The 20,703-nt window shown below is 40.2% G+C and overlaps 1 protein-coding gene across 3 annotated transcripts in view; it reads right to left on the bottom strand.

The window, feature by feature from the left end:
• LOC118701286 (probable acyl-CoA dehydrogenase 6) overlaps positions 1-20,599 on the bottom strand; it is a 75,920-nt gene extending 55,321 nt beyond the window's left edge. Inside the window, exons 1-2 of one of the 3 annotated variants that reach the window (XM_036405926.2) lie at positions 20,464-20,599; positions 8,303-8,423 (exon numbers count right to left, since the gene is read on the bottom strand). In XM_036405926.2, the coding sequence (XP_036261819.1) occupies positions 8,303-8,423; positions 20,464-20,586 (244 nt within the window). In that variant the 5' untranslated portion in view covers positions 20,587-20,599. Of the gene's footprint in view, positions 1-8,302; positions 8,424-19,548; positions 20,117-20,142; positions 20,339-20,463 lie in introns of those variants that run through there. The other 2 variants (XM_036405933.2, XM_036405920.2) reach the window with 2 other exon arrangements.
• Positions 20,600-20,703: the final 104 nt, after the last annotated feature.

Here is a 20,703-nt window from a genome sequence, read left to right as displayed (position 1 = left end):
CTTACACAACCTTTCCTATGCAGAAGCATGTAAAAGAATAATACAATCCACAAAGAGGTCAGAGGATGCATCATGATCAGCTCAAATACTCCCTAGAATACAAAGATGCCAAAATCTCTTCTTAAATGCAGCACTGCTACAAGTATCAGAGGCTATAACTATTTTATTTTAATAATGCAGAACCTGACATGTGCAGAATATGAATTAGTGTAAGGCTTTAGAAACAGATAAATTTTACATGGTTTCCTTTTTGTTCTTCCAAACAACCCCAAGCACAGAGTCACTGTCCCCCCAGCAAAACTGTCCTCCCTCCATGGTGCAAAAGGACCTGGTTAAAACCAAAATAAAAAACAGCTTCAGTGTGATTTTTATTTTTAATCATGTGCCAAGTATGACATCAGCCTTGTGCACAGGAAGCATCTGGACACACTGGAAAGAATTTCCTGACCAGCTCTGAGTGACAAACTCAACTAACAGCTATTTTACACCAGCTACAGAAGAGCAAGTTGCTCCCATGCTATCGCTCTTGGGGAAAAAAAAAAAAATAAAAGGGGGAGGGGATGAGAGGGGAAAGAGCCCCTCATTATTCTACCTAAAACAAGCAAACAATCGAAGACCAAAAAGCCAGTAAAATTTATTCAGAGGCCCTTTTCATTACTTTTTCGCAAAATATTTTTATTGCCTTCAGTCCTTTCAAAGTCAGTTAAAATAGAAGTAGCAAATAGAATTTGTTAGGGAAGTTACACAAGGACCTACCAGAATCCTCTCAAAAGGGAAAAAAAAAACAAGAAGAAAGAGATGAGGCTCAGTGGGAAACACAAGTAGATAGAGGTGGCTGAAAGCAGTTGGTAAGATTTAAAAACTAAATATGTATAGTAGTAAAAAACATGTTCACAACCATTCCAACATACAAAGATGGAGAAAAGTACAAAAATTAACTTGGCAGTGCTGGGTTAATGGTTGGACTTGATGATCTAAGAGGTCTTTTCCAAACTTTATGGTTCTGTAACTAATTTAAGGCTTCCTTTCTTGGGCTGTGGACGGATCCTGAACAAGTCGAAATATGTATTGTGAATGTTTTTGCCAGGCTCAGGCTCCAGCACACGGAGCAGTGCTAGATGTGCTTTACAGGGGGGAGTTGGTGAGGCCACTGAGTGCAAGAAGCTGTGAAATGGTGTATTCACCTGCTAAGTGAGCAGCTGATGATCAGAAATACAATTACTCTCCCTGTAGTAACTGTGGATGGTGCCACCATCTGTATATTTATTTAACATTCTCTGGATTCCTGTTAAACTTTGCTCCTTGTGATTTCCTGGAATAAGTTTCACTGGTTATACATAATGTAAAAAGGAAAAAAAAAATTCCTTTCAGAAGGATTATTACTCACTGATCTTCTGCTCTATTGAGAGACCCCTGTTCTTGAATAATAAAGCAACGGTGAGAACAGTCCCATTCATTTCCTCTGACACACAGTATAGGAAGCACAAGAAATGCTGACTAAAGTCACCTTCAAAGAATTTTAAAGCATTCAATGGTGCCACAAAAAACTCAAACTCCTGTGATACACATTCATGGAAATTTTTCATTAATTCTACCTTTGTTCCCCCTTTCAGGTGTACAAGTGAAGCTGATTTGTAAATGGTTGAGGCTCTGGGCAAGTGCCCATTTTCTGCCAGTTCTCAGGCTCAAGGGGAGAGCATGTACAGAGGTCGTGCTGTTCCAAAGGTCCCATGCAAGAAGTTCCTGCTCTCCTCCAGAGTCACGCCACGTTCCTGGCTCCTGCTGCCCAGCACTGAAGGTATCTCCCAGGGCAGGCAAGACCACAGAGCAGGTTCGTAGTCTTATGGAAAATTATAGCTACTGCACTAGAGATAACAGGAATCAGCAATTCTAGGCCACCCAGGAAAGGCACAAAGAGAAAAAAACAGATATATTCTTCAGGAAATAAATTGTCCTGCAAGAAGTACTTTGTTTATCACAAATGGCCTCCCATGCCTCTGCTTAAGAAACAAAACAAAGGGAAAAAAACAGAAAAAAACCCTGACACTGAGGTCTTATTCAAAACTTTTTCTGTAAAACAGAAAACTTAAATTAAATTTCAGTGTATGTACAACTCTGGTGATGGGAAGAACACTTTTCTTACCACTTTGTCTCTCACAGTTGGTCCACACTTCAAATGTGTACTGACATGTAAGCATAAGAGGTGCATTTATACTTTCAGAAAGCTTTTAAATTATGCCATTTATGTATATGACAGATGTCAAGAATCTTGAGGCTGGGAAAAGACAGTTATGTGTAAATTAGACATATTTGTAATATCCAGGTTGTTTCAGTATAACCTCATTCATTGGCCAACTTTGTCAAGAGACAGTCTTGCTATTTGATCTACAGAAGTAAAGAATAAGCAGACGCCTCTAATAAAAACTTCCTGAACAATATGTCTTACTTGATAACGTCTCAATCCCAATATTCTTTTCAGGTGTTATATTATTTCATATTTCTTTAATATATTCAACTATTCTCTTTAGTGCACATTCTTCTCTTATTCACAACTATAAAATCAAGAACATCAGATTTTTATCAGATATATCTCTTTGAAAATCCCCAAGCCCAACAATTTCCTACAAAACTAGAGGGAAGTCAAGCACAACAGAGGACAGAGTTTTCTGCACAGCCCAGAGTAGAACAGGGACAGAACAGTGACAGCTGCTTGTAACACTCTCATCTCAGATTCTAGGTGCTCCAAGTCAGATTCAAGACACCACGTGGGTCTGACAGTTTGTGCAAAGCCTGTGATTCACAGAAGGGAATTTGGCATGGCAGGTCTGCTGTGAGAGAAATGTGTGTCAAAAGCTCAGGCATTAATTGCACATACATAACTGAGCATTTGCTACCAGTTAGATGCTTCTAACTTTCTCCAGGAAAGAGACATTTTAAATTGCCTTCTCGATATAATTTTGACATAACCTGTACACATACCAGATTTCAGAAACGCCTACGTCTGACCCCTAAGGCATTGTTATTAGCTCACCTGAACTGCATGAAATACTGCTGTGTTCTGCATTACAAGCCACAAGTGTGAGGATTTGCCTTATCTGAAACACAAAAGCAGAATCCCAGGAACTAATCTGATCCCTCTATCAACAACACATTTAAAGGAAGATTATCTCTTCTGCAAAGACTGAGTGTCCTTGAGTAAGTCAGTTCTCTGCTGGCCGCTACTGATAGCTGAACAAGCTATTCCCAGAGGTAACACTGCATTTCCCAACCAGCCATGAAGAAAAGAAACACAACCATTTCCCAAGTCAGGCTCACAGTTAAAGAAAAACCAAAGGTGAACTCAAGTGCTCATTTCTCTGTCTGATCAGAAATACTTGATGATCTCTGAAATGTAGCAAACTGTCCCCCCCTTACCATTTTCAACTGAATTTCATCATGCAAGATACCAAATGGGACTTGAATAGTCAGCATTTCACAACAGTGGAGAAAGGGAAAAAAAGTCTCAACTACACAAAACTCAGGTGTATCTACACATACAAAACCCTGTTTTCCTGAGATTTCAATCCAATCCACTGAATTAGAAGGTCCAATAAGCATCTGAAATTTCTTATCTGATCAAGGTCTCCAAACCCCTGCCACATATCACAATCCTTGTTATCAAATTGATTCAAATAAAGCAGTGACTGATTTGGTCTACTGCTTTTTGAAGGCCTATCAAAATTATTTCTTGATTGCAAAACAGGTATAGATTATAGCTGGTAAACACTTGAGAGTGTTGATTTATTGGTTCATTGGTGTCTGAAAGCACGGCCCAAGGCTTCTCTTGCAAACCTTTAGAGTGCTACTACTATTTATTAATGATTATTGCACTCTTTTTTAAGTGGGAAAAAGATCACGCAGTTAATTCAGCTGACTATACTTAAATCTACTAAACCAAGAACAAGCACTGCAGCTGGTCCACTACTGCCATGCAGGAACAGTTTGGGGTAAATTAATTCACTTCTGACAAATATATCGCTCCTAATTCTATCTACAGAAGTACCTGAACACCTTCCATTGACTTTCTAAGTTACCATAGAATCCTGTTTCACCTGAACTACTAAATCCCTTTCTAGTTTTTGCTCCTCCCCGGTCCTTCTATGCTCATTCTGTGTAATAACAAGGCTTAGTATTACAGAAAACCCGTACATTTTTTCCAAGTGATTCTCCATGCCCAAACTCTCACAAGGTCTTATTTTTCCAGATAAATGTATACTTGCAAAGAAAACAACAGAATTAACCTTAGAGGACAGTACAGATCTATATTCCCTCCCCACATTCAACACAGAGACACTTGTAATAAACTGGCAGACAGAGACGCTTGTAATAAACTGGCAGACAATGGCAGACTTTCTGAAGGGAAGGTATCATTTTCCAATTGCAGTGCAATCATACACTTGAAACATTATTTTTATTAGATGCTTCTCTGTCTGAAGTGACAAGAAGGTAATGATTATTACTTTCTCCAGTCCCAAATCTGGCGTTTGTCCCAGCAGCAGAGGAAGGGGACCGATAGTGTAGAGCTACACTTTCCCATCCATGTGCAAATCATACCACAGTTACTTAATTTTCCTGAAATATAGAAGAACATATTTTCTACATTCACTGCTAGGTGTCTGACAGTAATAAATGAAGGCTACTATTTGGACAAACTTGTCATAATTATTTCTAGATGCTAACGCATTCCACTAAATATTCTTACAGTACTGCCAGTGTAAACACTAATGAAACACTCAGAGCAGGCATCATTATCACTCATGTTTCACAGTGATGCCATGTGAATATGCAGGAGAGGAAACCTTGCCCTCCCACAAACCCTTCTCTCCCATCCTTTACAGGATTCCTGTGCTTTTACATCAGCTGATAAAACAACTTTTAATCATCTGCATTGGCATACGTAGGCACACAGTACATTTTGAGCCTGCATTTTTGGCAATACATCCTAAAATTTAGCAACAGCCAAGGCTTTGATTCATAAGCCATAAGATCACAAATAACCACACAGATATTTTCCACTTTTAATCCAGTATCTCATCTAATCTGCACATAGAACAGTTCAAAGAATATGTCTTGCCCACTTCCCTTGGCAAAACAGACAATGGCAAACTACCAAGACTGGTTAAATATTTCTGCTGCCTGCCCTAATATTCTCTGCCCTTAGTTTTGGGACTGGCAGTAGCTCAGTAACTCAGAATTTTATCATTTAAGAAGAAATAGACAGTAAATATAAATGAAGAATAATAAGTATATAGGCATGTTGTTTTTTCCTTCTAAATCCTGAATGAAGTAAATTTATGCACATTTTGCACACAACAAAAAGACTCTTTATGCATAAATTATATTCACTTTTCACCGTGTATTTTACTAGAAGGAAGAATCTTGCAATGTAACAGAAAACAAACTCTTTCCTAAGGAAAACTAACATGTGCACTATTTTTGAGTCATGTCAAGAATACCAGAGCAGAGAAATTGTTCAAAGAGAAGACTCTTTCTCTGGCAGAGAACTGACCAGACAGTAAATTAAATCTACTGATGATCTTAAAAATTCTCCAATTATGGGTGCATGTCTGAGCTTTGCCCACAGTGTTTACATGACCTCCAATGAACATCCTGAACTACAGCCAATATTCACTAGAACCAACTACTGTGTAAACAACTGTGAAAAAAGATACAGGAAAAGCTTTTTCAAGTTTGTAGCCTGCAACTGCATACAGTGGGAATTGATAGAGCTTTTGCAACACAAATAGTGCCCCAAATCAGTTCTCCACACAGAGAAAGTTTCCAGTGATAAAGGACACATGTAAGGCACGTTCTTTTAAAAACCTGCCTCCCATGAAGAAGCTCATTGTTCATAAAGGGAATGGTGTTTACACAGGAAAAAGTCTACTTTCAACAAATCTAAAATCCAACAGATGTTTCCTTCTATCTAAGCAAAACAAGTTTGTGACCCATTTCTGCCCAATCAGAAAGCTTCAAAATTATTTCTGCAGGAAAAAAAACCCTCCAAACTTGACAGAATGATCTTGGAAAACAAATTCAATAAAACTTGTATTTCAAAATAGCAAGTATTACTAAAGTGAATTAACTTTTTAAAAAAAACAGCGCTCTTTAAAGAGAATGTCTTATGATCTGGATTTGAAGAGATACAACATGATAATTTTGGTTTGTGAAAGAGAAAGTAGGGCAGACTGTTAACTCACAAATGCTCTGCATTGCAATTGCTCTCCTCAAATCAATTTATCCTCCCTTCTTCTCCTGCAACAACCCTCCAAAGCTCCTGGCTGCTCTTGGTTTCTTCAAATTTCATAAGACTTCTCTTCCTCTGCAAACAGCAACTAAATAACAGAAGTGGCTGAGCAGAGTATAAAAGTGGATCTTTTAATTCTATTTTACAGTATACACTAATCATACAGCAAGCCTAAGCACTGTGTAGAAGTGTAGAAGACAAAGAATTTCAGGCTTTGCCAAAGTTGTGCAGTTACATACACTGTGCTGTTACACACCTTACTTTGACTTACCATCAGGAGAAAGTTTCAGGACTTTCAAGATGTACCTGGTGGCATTGCACCATTACAGAGCAAAGCTGGATCTGGTGACGTCCTGTTGCACAACTGAATGCTGCAAAGACAGCAGCTTCCAAGGAGTTGGTGCACGTTCTGTGCCCAACAATACTGAACTGAGATGGATCACAGGTTGCTGAGGATTTTATCGATTTTTTATACCTTTTATAAAATGTAGCTGCAGAGGTCAAATAAATTATATTAACAGCTAGATGCAAACATCAAAGCCAAAGTTAAAATGGTCTTAAACATGAGTATGACAAGTGTAATAAGTGCATGCAACCTTCTGTGCCACCTTTACCTCCACGAGTCCCTTCTTCACTTTTCACTGGATTTTACTCCAGTTATTTCTTGTCCAGATATTTTGTGAGTGTTACACAAAGTTCCTACCTCTGTATTGTTGTATGTGCAGCACCTTCAGCACTGAGGTTCCTTAACCCAGCTGAAGCCTCTGCATGCCCTGAGATGAATATAAGAAGGCAGAACTGAAATCTGCCGGCCATGCAATGCACCATTATTAGACCCAACACGAATATCAGCAATGCAAAGGAGACCCACTGAGATGCAATTCAAATCTGCCTATCAATTATGGCAGAAAGTAGAAGCGGTTTTCTCTCTCCTCCAGTAATCCTATTTGTCCTTTAAATAGATCTTAAGCATAATCTTGAACTGTCAGCATTTCTGTAAAGAAATACCAGCTCAGACCTAATTGGATTTGTCAGACAATCACAGCCCAACAGTTCTCTGAGATCTAACAGCTGAACAGCTGTGGGAAAACCTTCCACATTATAATATAAGAATCTGAGTTCATTTCAAGAGGGAATATTTCCTCTGAAATTAAGTGATAAAAAGACATAATTTGTTGCACAAAACCCTGTGCCTTAGCAATATCATGATGTGGTGTAGCATACCAAGATTATGTGAGCTACCCCATATAGAAAATTATCTGCAGTTAACTGTTAAACACTTTGGGCTGCTATGAATGTAGGAAAATGGGGGTAAAGAAAATCACCAAGAATTCTACATGTAACAGCAGCATTTGAAAAGAAAACAAGTATATATTATATCACATATTAAAAAAATAGATAGCAGAATATGTATCTTATCTGAAGAGCAGAAATACTTCCTATTCCTCTGGACTTTTTGGGTCGTTGACATATATAAACATACACACAAAAACCTGCTCTCTGTGTCATCAGCCTCCTGTTCTGTTCAGGCTTCTGTGGGCTGGAATAATGCATTTTAAAGACAATCTAGGGGATAATGGCCAGAAGGCCACACTATCCTCATCCTTTGAAGTGATGGAGAGGTTGCATGTTCAGGCAGTACAATAAGCCAAATCTTAAAATGCTTCCAATGCCTACAAATTGTGGTTTCTTTAATGAAGATCTGGATTATTTCATACATATCTGGATGCAGAAGAAAAGTTCTTATACGATTTTATGTTGAAAATTGAAGTGATGTTCATTTCCCTAATTTTAAAATAATAGTTATACAGGTTTTAACGTTTGTATTTAGAAGAATATCAAAAAGTATGCAACAATGTTATTTTGTGTATTTGCAGAGTTGGTAACTCTGTATGTGACTGAGGAATATAAGCAAACTTTGCACTGAATTCCAACCCATGCTTTGACCTGGGGCAAAAGCGAATTAATCTTTTGAGTCTATCATTATTAATAGTCAGGAGTTACACACTCGCCTACCTGTTGGCTTATCCACACCAAGGAATCCAGCCTGTCCCAGGATTTTAAACACTTTATGTGCTGGGAACTGTCCTTCTTCTTCCCACTTATCCACAAAGGGATTAATCTCCTTGTCAATGATCTAGATTTGGAAAAAAAAAATTGTACGAGTTATAAACACAGGCATCCTGCACAAAAGCTTTTGACTACTTTCACCTAAAAACTGAAATTCAAGAAGAAAAGGAAAAAACAATATACTGAGAAAAGCCCATTAATTTTCTTACTTCCGGATGTATATTCCTATTTTCCATTCACCCACAACTATTACAACAGATGTATTCAAGCAAATGTAAGTAATTATTTTAACAATTACTACTAGAACAGGCCATCTGGGCAAATTTAAGCCACTCCAAGGTCTATGAAAATGGCTCTTTCCCTCATTATTTGTTACCTTTTCTAGAAGGTAGGGTTACAGTTTCTAGAAAGTGACAAGAAAGGAAATCTGGATTATTCTCAAAAGAACCTTGGCAAAAAAGGTTGATTTGTTCTTGATGACCATACACATTTCCAAGCAAGTCAAGTAGAAAAGATTAATTTCCTCTCTTTTTGCCTGAAACACTCTAGGAAGTTGGTGCTGTGTGGAGCATGTCTGTATTTAAACTTCCCCACAAGTCTGACACAACATGTACTGGAAAAGTATAACCTTCTTCCAGAATTGATAATATTCCAAATCTAGTCCCTGAGCAGCTCTTGTCTGTGCTACTGCTAGTGCTGCACACCTTCCAAAAGTCAGTGTCCTAAGCTGCCTGAATACAGTCCTTACACTGTTCAGGCTGCAGCATTCCCTTCCCTTCCCTTTGCAAGAAAAACTCAACTGCAGTACAGCCACTACATTCAGCAACACTTTCAGGTTTCAGGGCACAAGAGCTGGACGTTTTGCTCCACAAAGTCCCAGATTTCCATGGCTATGGGAAAGGAGCAAAGTAGGCAGCCTGCAGGTGTGTTCTTGCTGCCTACCAGCTCATCATGAGGCAGCTGGATTGGCCCACCTTCACCCAGCTCTGCAGCCCAAACCAGGCCTTGGCACAGGCTGCTTCTGCCATGCAGCCAAGGGCACCACACACCTTGGTCAGCCTCATGAGGGGGTCCAAACTAAACACCAGTTCCCAATAGAAAGGTAATGCCTTTAACCTGGGACCATGATTTAACTACTATGCTGTTTCATGAAGAGAGAATTTGTTATTTCAAGAACTTACTCCTCTTAGTCTTTTTTCCCCACTAAATAAACAAGTCCTGTGGTGCTAACTATTTCTTAAGCTGGAAATAGAATCCTCTCCCTCCATGACTGCTGGGTTCTTGAGACCCTGCGAAACTTTCTTCAAACCATGTATTTATTGCACATTCTTTGGAGAATTTCAGCCCATATATGGCTGCTTATGTCTTCCAGCTGGCCACAGAAATAAGCATACTTGAATGCTGGTAACAGGAAAATCACTTTTTCACTTCTCTCACCAAATTCTGAGAAATTCGTATACTGAATGTTCAACTCATTCAGTAATTATTATCTTTCTCCCACTGTTATATTGATTAACACAGGCCTAATGGTCAGTAGTAAAAAAATACTTGGCAGAACCCTGTCTAGGAGAGGTCACATTTCTCTTCTATATTACCATGTCCCATATGCTCAGACCCTAAGACACTGACACTCAATGTTGAAGGTGGTTACACCTTTTTGGCTGTTATAGCATCTGGCAATGCTCACTGGATAACACCCAGGGAAAGAGCATACAAAAAGTTATTCCAGTATTTTGATGATCTTGGCAAAAATATGTGGTGAATATACTAACACAGAGTTTTGTTTGTTGTAGCTGGTACTGGGCCAAGTTTTTGTGCAGCCTACATGCAAAGCTACGTTTGAAGTTAAGCAGATTCTCAATGACTAAGCCATGATTTCTGCAGGTTTGCTCCTGTGACTTTGAGCAAAACTCAAATTGCTTAACAGAACTGATTTATTACCAGGTGAGTTTGCCAAATTGAGTAAAACAAGGTCTTTCTTGCATGACACATTAAACCCCCAAAGACAACCTCATTGCATAAACCATAAATTGTGTATGGCCTTAATTTTTTTTTTTTTAAACCACAGTCCAGATACTGATAGCCACAGTTTCTTCTTAGGTACTTGACCATTCACGGTGGTTTTGTGGGCACACCTTCCCTTGTACTACCTCATTAAAACATAAGCCAAATTCCTGAAGAACTACAGTACTCCTCAATTGGCTGGTGCTTCAGCACTCATTACTGGGTATTGTCATCTCTTCCTAGAAAAGCTAATTGAAACAAGGAGAGGTATTTTTAAAGGGTCGAGCCAGCAGTTACTGAATGATCACAAAATTAAACTTGTTTAAAACCTTGCTGAAGACAGGTCAAATAATGCTTTGTACTTTAACCATCTGATTTGTCCCCTCCCTTGGCTTGATTTGTCCCCTCTCTTGGCTTTAGCTATTTCCTCACATTTGTGCCCTCAGAAAAATACTTTACACTTGAACTTCAGGCAAATATTATGTAGGGATCTTAACTTAAACCCTATAGTATCCATGCAGTGTTTGGCAATTGCACAGAAGCAAGCTTTCAGCAGTATGTGAGCATCTGGTCTGCTTATTTATATGTGCTTTATCATGAGAAACATGGAAATCATGGGTCCAGCATTTAGACTTCCATCACCAGGATACCAACTATAACAAGATCTAAAACTTCTAAAAGTAGAAATATTTAGCACAGCATACTACAGATGTCATCTGACAGATATTCCCAGTCACAAAATAAATCTTTCCACCTGATCTAGCTGTCCAAATCTCAATGGCATTTGGGATGTAAAGTTGATTAAGGAGCCATATAACCTTCCTACCTGCTGAAGTACCAGTATACCACAACAAAAACTGTTCTTTTCCTGACAGCAAGGGCACAGTAAGTCTCATGTGAACTGTATGTTTGAACAGTTTGTATGGAACTGGTGTTTTTCTCAGGCTGCTTCATCTGAACAATAAAGATGGGCTCTGGAGGCAGCCTTGGTTTAGCCTCAATCCCAGCATGAGCTCAGGCTGTTCTCTGGGGAGCCTCCAAAAATGCCCTCAGGGCTGTTATCAGCTGTGAATTATTAAAAACACTCTGGATACTTGCCAGAGTGGAAACGGATCAAGCCAATAAATTTACTTCATGTTGAATGATGGTAAGAAAAAATAAGTGTTTTCATTAGAAACTGTCTTGACAAAGTTTTGTGAAAACAGCATCTGTAGCTTCCTGCCCAGGTCTGGGGAAATGCCATGGCAGGGTTGGAGAGGGGACAGAGACATAAATTCAGATTTTTTTAGAAACAGGTAATTTTAGTTTTTCTTCAGAAAAGAGCAAGGAAAATATCCCCCCAAATCACTGCCACAGTTTTGACTATTTTCCACTGAAACTTAGTATGTTATTTAAATGAGAAAAGTAACAAAAATATATGATGCTGATGCAGTATTTTTGCTGATATTGTAGTTGTATCAGCAACTACCCAGAAAAATTAGAAATGCCATTTAATTCTGAATTCTAAAATAAATGCATTCTACAACAGTAGAAACTGTACCTGAATTAATTTGGGTACTGAGAGTATGTACAGATGACTTTTACAGCAATTAAGATTATTTTTCATTATTCACCAGCATGTTCACCTCCTATCATGCAATTCAGAAATTAAAGACCACACCAGTTCTACACACAATACCTCTTCTAAGTACCCCTTGCAGTGTACAGTTTCAGCACACTATTAGCAAGATGATGAATTTTTGAAACAAAAAACTGAATTCTTAAAAAATTACACAAATTTTTACTACAGCTTCCTGTGAATTATACCTCAGCTGAGATTAGAGTAATTTATTAGAGAAGCAAGAGAAAAATGTCTAAGAAAAAGGTATTTTGGATTAAGAAGATCAAATGGAGTCTGTGGAGCCAGGATTAGATTAGATGTTAGGAAGAAATTCTTTACTCAGAGGGTAGTAAAACACTGGAACAGATTGCCCAGAGAAGCTGTGGATGCCTTGTCCCTGGAAGAGTTCAAGGTCAGGTTGAAAGGGGCCTTGAGAAAGGTGATCTGGTGTCCAACATCCCTGCCCAGAGCAGGGGGGCTGCAAATAGAAGATCTTTAAGGTCCTATCCAACCCAACCAACCATTCTTTGATTCTATGATTTTATGACATAACTATTCCATATTATGTTAGAAGCAGAATTTTTTCCCCTTTAAATCAAGTTACAGTAATTGAACTTAGCTCTATTGATATAATAAGCAAACATGACACAGTTAATAGGATCTTTAATGTAAAAGGCAAATAAATAAACAACAAACCACTAATGACAGTTCTCAAGTGGTTGTACCTAGACATTAGTGCAACAATGACTCAAACAAGAGGTAATAGACCAGAGATTTCTTTGCTTTCTATATCAGCAATAAATAAAGCAAATAATTAACAGCCTTCAAAACTACATTTTCCCTTCAGTTTTAATCAAAACCACAAGGAGTAATGACTGCACAGTGAGACAACTCAGCATTGTAGCAACACTGTACTGAGGTCAAGGTAGTACTTTAGAAAGATGCTAAGGCAAAAAAAAAATAAAATAAACGCAAAGCTGAGGTTGGCAAACCCATGGGCCACACATTCGTGCTACCAAACCTGGACACCGAAACCCACCCCAGGAGTGCAAGGCAGCCAGGACCCCACTGGTGAGCTCCTGACTGGCCACATGTGCAGCCTGTGCAGCTCTTCTCAGCTGCTGCCCAGAAGACCTAGGGAAGGTTTTCCATGATGATATGGGGTTGAAATGAAAAAGTTCAATTTAAAAGTAGACATTCATTTCATGACCCTGTGAAAAACATGTGGAAAAATAGTCCCCATTTCAAAGAGCAGCTGCCAACTTCCCACATGTTGATCTCCATCTTGGTTCCCCCAAGGAATGCATCCCAGCACACCTGAATGAGTTTCTCAGAATATATTACTCATTTCTTCTCACTCCAGGGCTTGGAGTTCACAGCTCTCCTTGACTCTCTCAAGACTCTTCCAAAGTCCTAAATAAAGTTTGAGGGACAATCCTTTCCCAGTAATACTCTTCAGAAAGGTAGGGAAAGGCCACAGGGAAGGAGACTGAGGTGTGGAAACATGTTCAGGACAGAACTGTGGGGGAATATAGGCATGTGAGAGAAGCAGGTCAGCTCCTTGTAGCTGCTCCCTACTAGAGAGGCTGTGGAGAGACAGCTTCTGCCATGGCAGCTCACTGATGAGAATGTCTATGGCACACAGTAGGCAAATCCATGTCCTGCATTTATGAAGTCCCTCCAGCACTGGCAGGATGGATGGCAGTGCTGTGCTTCCAGCCCCCATGACACATGCTAGGAGACCCTAGCAGAAGCCAGGAGCTGCCCACATGCCTGGATCACCCAGCATGGTGGTGGAGAGCCTGACCTGACAGGGTCAGTGCTGCAGCAGAAGAGGCAATCATTCAGTCTGCGATGACATCGGGTGCAGAAGCAGAGGCAGTATGTGACCTAAAACACCCCAACAGGCTAAAAATAACCCCATTAAACAAATATGATTTAACCACACAGCAGCCAGAAAATGTTTCCTCCAGTGCTAACCTTGCCTGCTCATACAAAGTTATTTAGCACATTTTCTTCTGGAAAGGAAAATCCTTCATTACAGGCTTGCCCGTGGTCTGCAGTAATCTAGAGAGCAAAGCTGCAGCCTACTGCTTCCTCTTTCAGGATGCACCTCCAGCACAGAGCAAAGGTCTTCAGGAAGTTTTGCAGGACTGTTTTCTGGGGATTGTTTTCTTTGTGGTTGGGTTATTTGGGGGGTTGTTTGGGGTGTTGGGTTGGTTTTTTTTTTGTTGTTGTTGTTTTTGGGGATTTTTTAAAACTAACTGAAACAAGGGGGATAGCCCTGGATCTTCCTATGAAAACATGCGTTGTTATTATTTGTTAGGAGCTCACCTAGGAGATATATGTAAAATATAACTCATTGCAAGGGGTCATGTCCAGATAGCAAATGTCCCAGATGCTGCTGAAACACTTCTCTGCCTCACAGACAAGTCTCCTCTTGCCCACAATATAGAAGATTTGGCATTTGGACACAATATGCATCTCTTACTCAATATTCCCAGCTGGCTACCCAGCCAAATATGTCATGTGACACACCTGGGCAAATGATCAGCTACAAGAATTGTCAATGAAAAATTTGCCATATTTGCCCATGGGATTTGAGGCTGGGCCTCAATGATGATATGGAAACTTTTGTAACCTGAGTTGTCATCAGACTGTTTCTGGATACAAGCCAAGAAAACATTTTCCATGATGATATGGGGTTGAACTGAAAAATTTCACTTTAAAAGTAGACATCCATTTTGTGACACTCTGAAAAATGTGGCAGAAAAAAAGTCCTAGATGTAGAATTTCCTGATAATTAAAAAAAAAAAAAAAAAAAATGAATTAATTTTGACTAAAGTTTTTCAAACATTTGATTTCCCCAGCTTTTAATACATGGCATATGCAGAAGCCAATAGCTCTACTTGGTGCCTGCAGGACAAGGTGTAGCCCACACAGAGAAAAAAAACCTACTGGATGAAGAGGACGCTTCAAGCCAGCTGGAATATATCACTGAGAAGAAAAAAAAAAAAAGGGTTTCTCCAATCCTGCTGCACAGAGCTGTGGCCAGAACTGACCTGCCAGAGAAGATTCCAATGGATTTTAAACCAATATTGAGTAGGCTTATATAAAGAAAAAACCCAGAAAATTTTCCTAATAGTTGGAAAATATAAGGCTTAAATGGGAAATACATGCAGTTAAAACTGATTAATTAGAGCACAACAATTCATTTTTGTACCTTCTATTAAGCTGTGCCACAGGCAACAAAGTAATCTGCAATCTGCTACTGCACTGGGTACCAAAGAATGCAGTGATCACCAAATACAGGAACGAACAGTTACTAAAGGAAATTTTCCCTTTCTCAGAGGGAAAAAAAAATAGAGGAGGGAAAAACCCTATAATGTAAGAGCTGGCAGTTTCTCATTGCGTAACAAAGCATACCTGTCCTCATCTATTTTTACAAAATCTGATTTTCCATGGGAAAAAAGCACGCACTTTATAAGTATTCTGCAATTGTGCCTGGTCTATTCATTTGTCAGTATCTAGACATGTTTCTGTTTAAATCATTGTGTTTCTTCCTTTTCACTGCAACGCAGCTCCTTGCAATAAACCTAATAGGTAAAGCAAGGCTGATTACTGGTTCAGAAATTTGCATACTGATTATCTTTTGATCCCATATATCTGACTACAGTTTTTACTTCAGGAAACCAAAAAATCCAAACCCTGAATCAACTACAAAGTTTTTGCCAATACTTACTGAACTCTTAAAAAGCTAAAAGTTCACCAAGGAGTCCAGAAGCATGTCCTGCCCTCCACCCCATGCAGCTGCTTGCACATCTGGGGGCCCCATTGCTGAAGCAGAGAGGGCACACATCATCACCATGCTAAGAAAATGAAAGGTTCAGTCCCCTACCCTGGAGCTGAGCCCTGCCCAACCATTTCCTGAGGAATGAGAGGCTAGAAGGCAGCTCCAGCTGGGAAGGAACACACATGATCCCAGCCAACACCACCTCCTTATGTCAGTTTTCCAAAGACAGTTGCAAAGACAAATCCCTCCTGTGCAGACCTGAGTGTCTTGGCAGTCCCTGCAGACTCGCAAATACACCCCTTTCAACTGCCCTATCCAAGAGTATGGCAGAAAAGGGAGGATCCCAAAATTTGTAAAAAACCAAGTGCTGAGGGCATAGCTATTCCTAGGATCTGAGGGCAGAGGCTTTTAAACCAGGGTAGTCCTACAAGACCAAAAATGTGTGCTGTGCCAATCTAGATACTGATCTGGGACAAGCATTTTGGGTGACGGAGAGCTCTGGCCTCTGGAATTGTATCCAGGCTACTTGTATTGAGTTATGAAAGAGATACAGGACTGAGCAAGTGACCACAGAGATTTTCTTGCACCTGCAAATCATACTTTCCAGCACAGAGGTGCTGATTAGATAGAGTGTAATGTCCACCAGAGGCTGGCATGCTGGGGTTTGGGTCCTCCTTCTGAATCTACATCCCTGGAGGAACAAAACAAGTTCTCTCACTGCAGCCCACACCATCACATTTGAACTGTCAGACAAAACCAGTCTCAACCTCAGTTTTTTCCTCAGGCATAAAATGCTTATTAAGACAAAATTTTAGTTGTCATAAATGCATAACTGTATTGCCTAATCAAATGTGGCAATGATAAAGCAATATAATAGCTAGATCTGAGGCACAAAAATATCCACTAGGCATAGTTGTACTAAAAACTGTTCACTGAGAAGTCTAACTAGATACAGTGGAAATTTGTTCTAACACTGATATGAGGCAGGAAAAAAAAATCCAGTGTTAGGACATAACAACTCAATCTCAATGTCAGCTCTACTCTGACACCAAGTAACAAATAGGAACACTGATTACAAAATTGCCTTAATTGCAGTTTTGCTACACACTGAAGCATTTGTACAGAGAGTGACATTTTTCTTATTATGAGAAAAAGCTTTTTACAGAACTTGCTTAAATAAACTGTACCTCATTTTTTTCCACTCCTGTTCTCCTACACTGATTTAAAAGCACTTCTTGGTAGGGCTCTAGTAGGTGTACTTGATGGTCTCTCATATTATAGTGGTGTATCCCAGCTGCCTCTTCCAATAACAACAAAGTTCAATGATGAAGATTTCCTCTCTGATAAATTGCTATCAAAAATTCTTGGTACCAGCAAGAGAATTAGCCCCTAAATGTTTGTGTGATGTTTCTGGCAGACATAAGATGAAAAAGACTACTGCAATACCCCAGAACTGGGAATACATTTTGCTTCCCTTAGACAGAAGGGCAGTCAGTGCAGAATCTGTGAGCCTTGCCAGTGTCACATCCAACTGTTTTCTTCCAGAAGCTTTTAACTGGGGTGTATGATAAATTAGGTTTTAAAATCGCAAGTGCCAGTCATGTAATTGTTCAGATTCAGCTGCATGTTTTCTTTCTTCCAACTTAGTGAGAAACTGGCATTTAAGTGATTCTTTCTAATACCAACAAGCTATTACTTCACCATCCTGTGGCAGGGGTTTATGATTTCTTACAGTGATAAATAAACTCCCTCCATCCATGGTGCCCTAATGTTGTCACCCTTCATTATTTTGCAGGTAGTCAGAAAGAACCATATTATTTTGATGGAATATTTACAGCAAGTTTACCAGAAAGTTATAGGAAATGTCAATATTAAATTCAGATCCTGCATGCTCTAATACAAAGAGACATTAACTGCTGCAAAAATATATTGATATATATTAATAAATAGAAACTCATGACATACAAGCCAAGAGTGGTAAACAATGAAGCAGTGTCCCTTGGGGGAGTCTCATTGTCATGGGGGGAAATTCTCATGCTACAGACACACAACACAGTGTAACTATACTCAGTCACCACTGGGCACAAAACTAAATGTCATTTTTACATTACATGCAGCTCTAGCAAAATGTATGCCAAATTTCACCATTTCCCAAAGTTTCTTCCTACTAATGCCAGAGAAAAAGACAAATAAGCAGCCCATATACATTCTGTATATATATGAATACTGTTAGACACACATACACAGAATAAGTTAAACTTTTTTCTTCAAACCAGCTGTAGTAATTACTGAAGCAAGCTGTAGGATACCAGTGTACTGCAAGCATTGTTCAACAAGTTAAGGAAAAGTTACGATTTCAATTTCCAAGAGGAAGGGTGGTGACCTATAAAGCTGTAAAGGAAACCACTCACAGAATTATTTCAATACCCTTGCTAAAAACAGCCCCCTGGAATTATAAGAGTCTCTTCCTCATCCTGCTCAGAACAATTGGGAAATTATAGATCATTTAAAGTACGTTAATACACTAAAAAATAAAATTAATGCAAACAAACAAACAAAACCCCCAGTTCTCACTCATGGAATTGCACTGCTCATTTCTCTGATTTCTCTGGTGCTCGCATCTGGATTTAGCTACTGGAAAGGGTGCCTCAGTATATATAACAGGTATACTTAAAATGTGTTGCAGGTACTGAATGGTCATTCTCTCCCAAAGACTCTGGGGACACTTTTCAATTTATCCTAAAGTCACTAGAGAAAGGCTTAACTTAAGACAAAACAAACATTGATTGCTAGAAGCTTTGTGTGAACAACATCAGACTCGATTTGACATAAATAGTGATTTTTATTTTTTTCCAATATGATCAAAGCAAATCTAAAATAAGTGCTAGATAAGCATTTTTTTAAATGCGGGGGAATGAAAAAAGTGGGTTTATATTGTCTACTGTGATTTATTCTACAATATATTCATCACAGGGCTTTATGTGATAAATGTAGCATCATATTCCCTCTTAGCCCATGATTTAATTATCTGCACTGAACCCAGCAAGGTAGAGCATACTGTTATCTGCTCTTCAGTAGGCATGGAGGGCATAAAAACATGGGGAAAAGGAGGGGAAAGTTTTATTTTAAAAAAGCAGTTTGTCACACAACGAGCAGCAAACACTGCACTAGCAGACACTAATATAGCTACTTCCCCTGTCCTCAATAAATACACATCTGCAAATACTTGAGATACAAAACAATGTGTGCCTTAACCTATCCATGACAAAACAACCAGATTACCTCCTTTACAACCTCTGGCCTTGTCCTCTGTGTTTCATGACATGAATTTTTTATTAATGCAGTTGTTGTCCCTGGGCAGGTAATTAAGAGCAGCATGCCAGGGAACAAGTTCATTAGGCAGATAGCTCTGCAGATACACAGATATATGAAGGTTCTCTCCAGACAGAATCAGCACAAATTTTACACAATGGTATTAACTACAAAATTCTACACTATTAATCCAGGTGAGGATTCATTTCCAGCTTCTGGTTCTCTCTGTATCATCTTATTTCTGCTTTGCAAAGAGTCCAGGAATGTAGAGCAATGAAACTAATTTACTAAGAAAGTGACAAATCATGGGTCTCTTTTCCTCCTTGCTTGGATTTCTTTTTTATAACACAGAAGATACATCCCCTTCTCCCAAAGCTCAATGATAACAGATCTCAGTGACAGAAAATCTGACCCAAACACTGGATTTGGGATATTTTAACATATCCCAAATATGTTAGGTGTGAAAGTTTAAAAAAATCTTACCTTCAGAAGAAACTCCACTATCTTTTGTCCACGGTGGACTGGAGGTGAAGTTTGGAAACAATTAAGTGTATTCAGGGAAATACAAGATTCTGCAAGTATTTTTAAAAGCATCCATGAAAGATACGACAGCATAGCTCCAAACTCACATGAAAGTATCTGGCAATCCAGAGCATACTGTTTTTAAAAAACTACAGCAGAGCACTGCATGCCAGCTAGTTTGGAAACTTGCCTGCAATCCGAGATAAGTCCTTACATTCCCTTCACCTGAACCCATTGTACGTTCTTATGTGGTGGCCACAATAATGGTGTTTGGCCCTTGCAGCAGGTACTGAACTCCAGCACTTTTCTCAGCCTTTCATATGTTAAAGGTGGATTTCTCTTTCCCACTGGTGCTTGGCCCTGCAGTGGGCACCACACCAGGGCTCCCTACAGCCGAACCTGCTGATTCTCTGGCTTCGGCAGGCGCCCTGAACCACGGAGTACCACGGAGATCTACAGGTGACACTGACCTCAGTGACATGGACTACACAGAGCTCGCCAGCACTACTGTTCTTGCAGGCTGCCATTTGGCACTCAATCTACATGCTACGTTACCAGAAGCGCTCCGTTTCTTCTTGATTTATGATTGAGTTTGCAGGAGACTCCCATTATGTGTCGGTCGTGCGCCTCTAGAACGGGCACAGTGCCCGGTGGCCCTGCTCTGCAGCCCCGGACAGGGCTCTGCCACCCGGCGGGTCACCCGCAGGCAAGGAACGCACGGTTCCGTTTCTGGCCTTGGCAGAGCGAAGTTTACTCATTTAAGCATACCCCGAGCCGTTCTCTCGGCTCGCTGCCCTTGCCCTGGTTCGTTCCCCGCACGGGGCGGCGAGGCCGGGTGTCCCGCGGTCTCGCCGCTGCCCGGTCGCCCCTCGGTACCTTCCGGAGGGCCTCCCGCAGGTCGCGGTGCTGCGGGGTGTCCCCGGCGTACCGCGGCCCCGAGCTGCGGCCCCGCAGCGCCCAGCCCAGGCGCCGAGCCCAGCGCCCGCCGCGCAGCGCCATGGCCGCCGCCAGTGCCGGGCAAAGGCCGGGACAGGCGCCTGGGACAGCCAGCCCGGGGCGCCTGGCAGCCCCCGCCCCGCCCCGCCTCCCCCTCCTCTCGCCCCGGCAGCAAGTCAC

This window comes from Molothrus ater, chromosome 1 (genome assembly GCF_012460135.2).
Source record: "Molothrus ater isolate BHLD 08-10-18 breed brown headed cowbird chromosome 1, BPBGC_Mater_1.1, whole genome shotgun sequence".
NCBI lineage: Eukaryota > Metazoa > Chordata > Aves > Passeriformes > Icteridae > Molothrus > Molothrus ater.
Note: the sequence above shows the minus strand (reverse complement) of the source record. Positions and strands in the feature narration are given on the sequence as shown.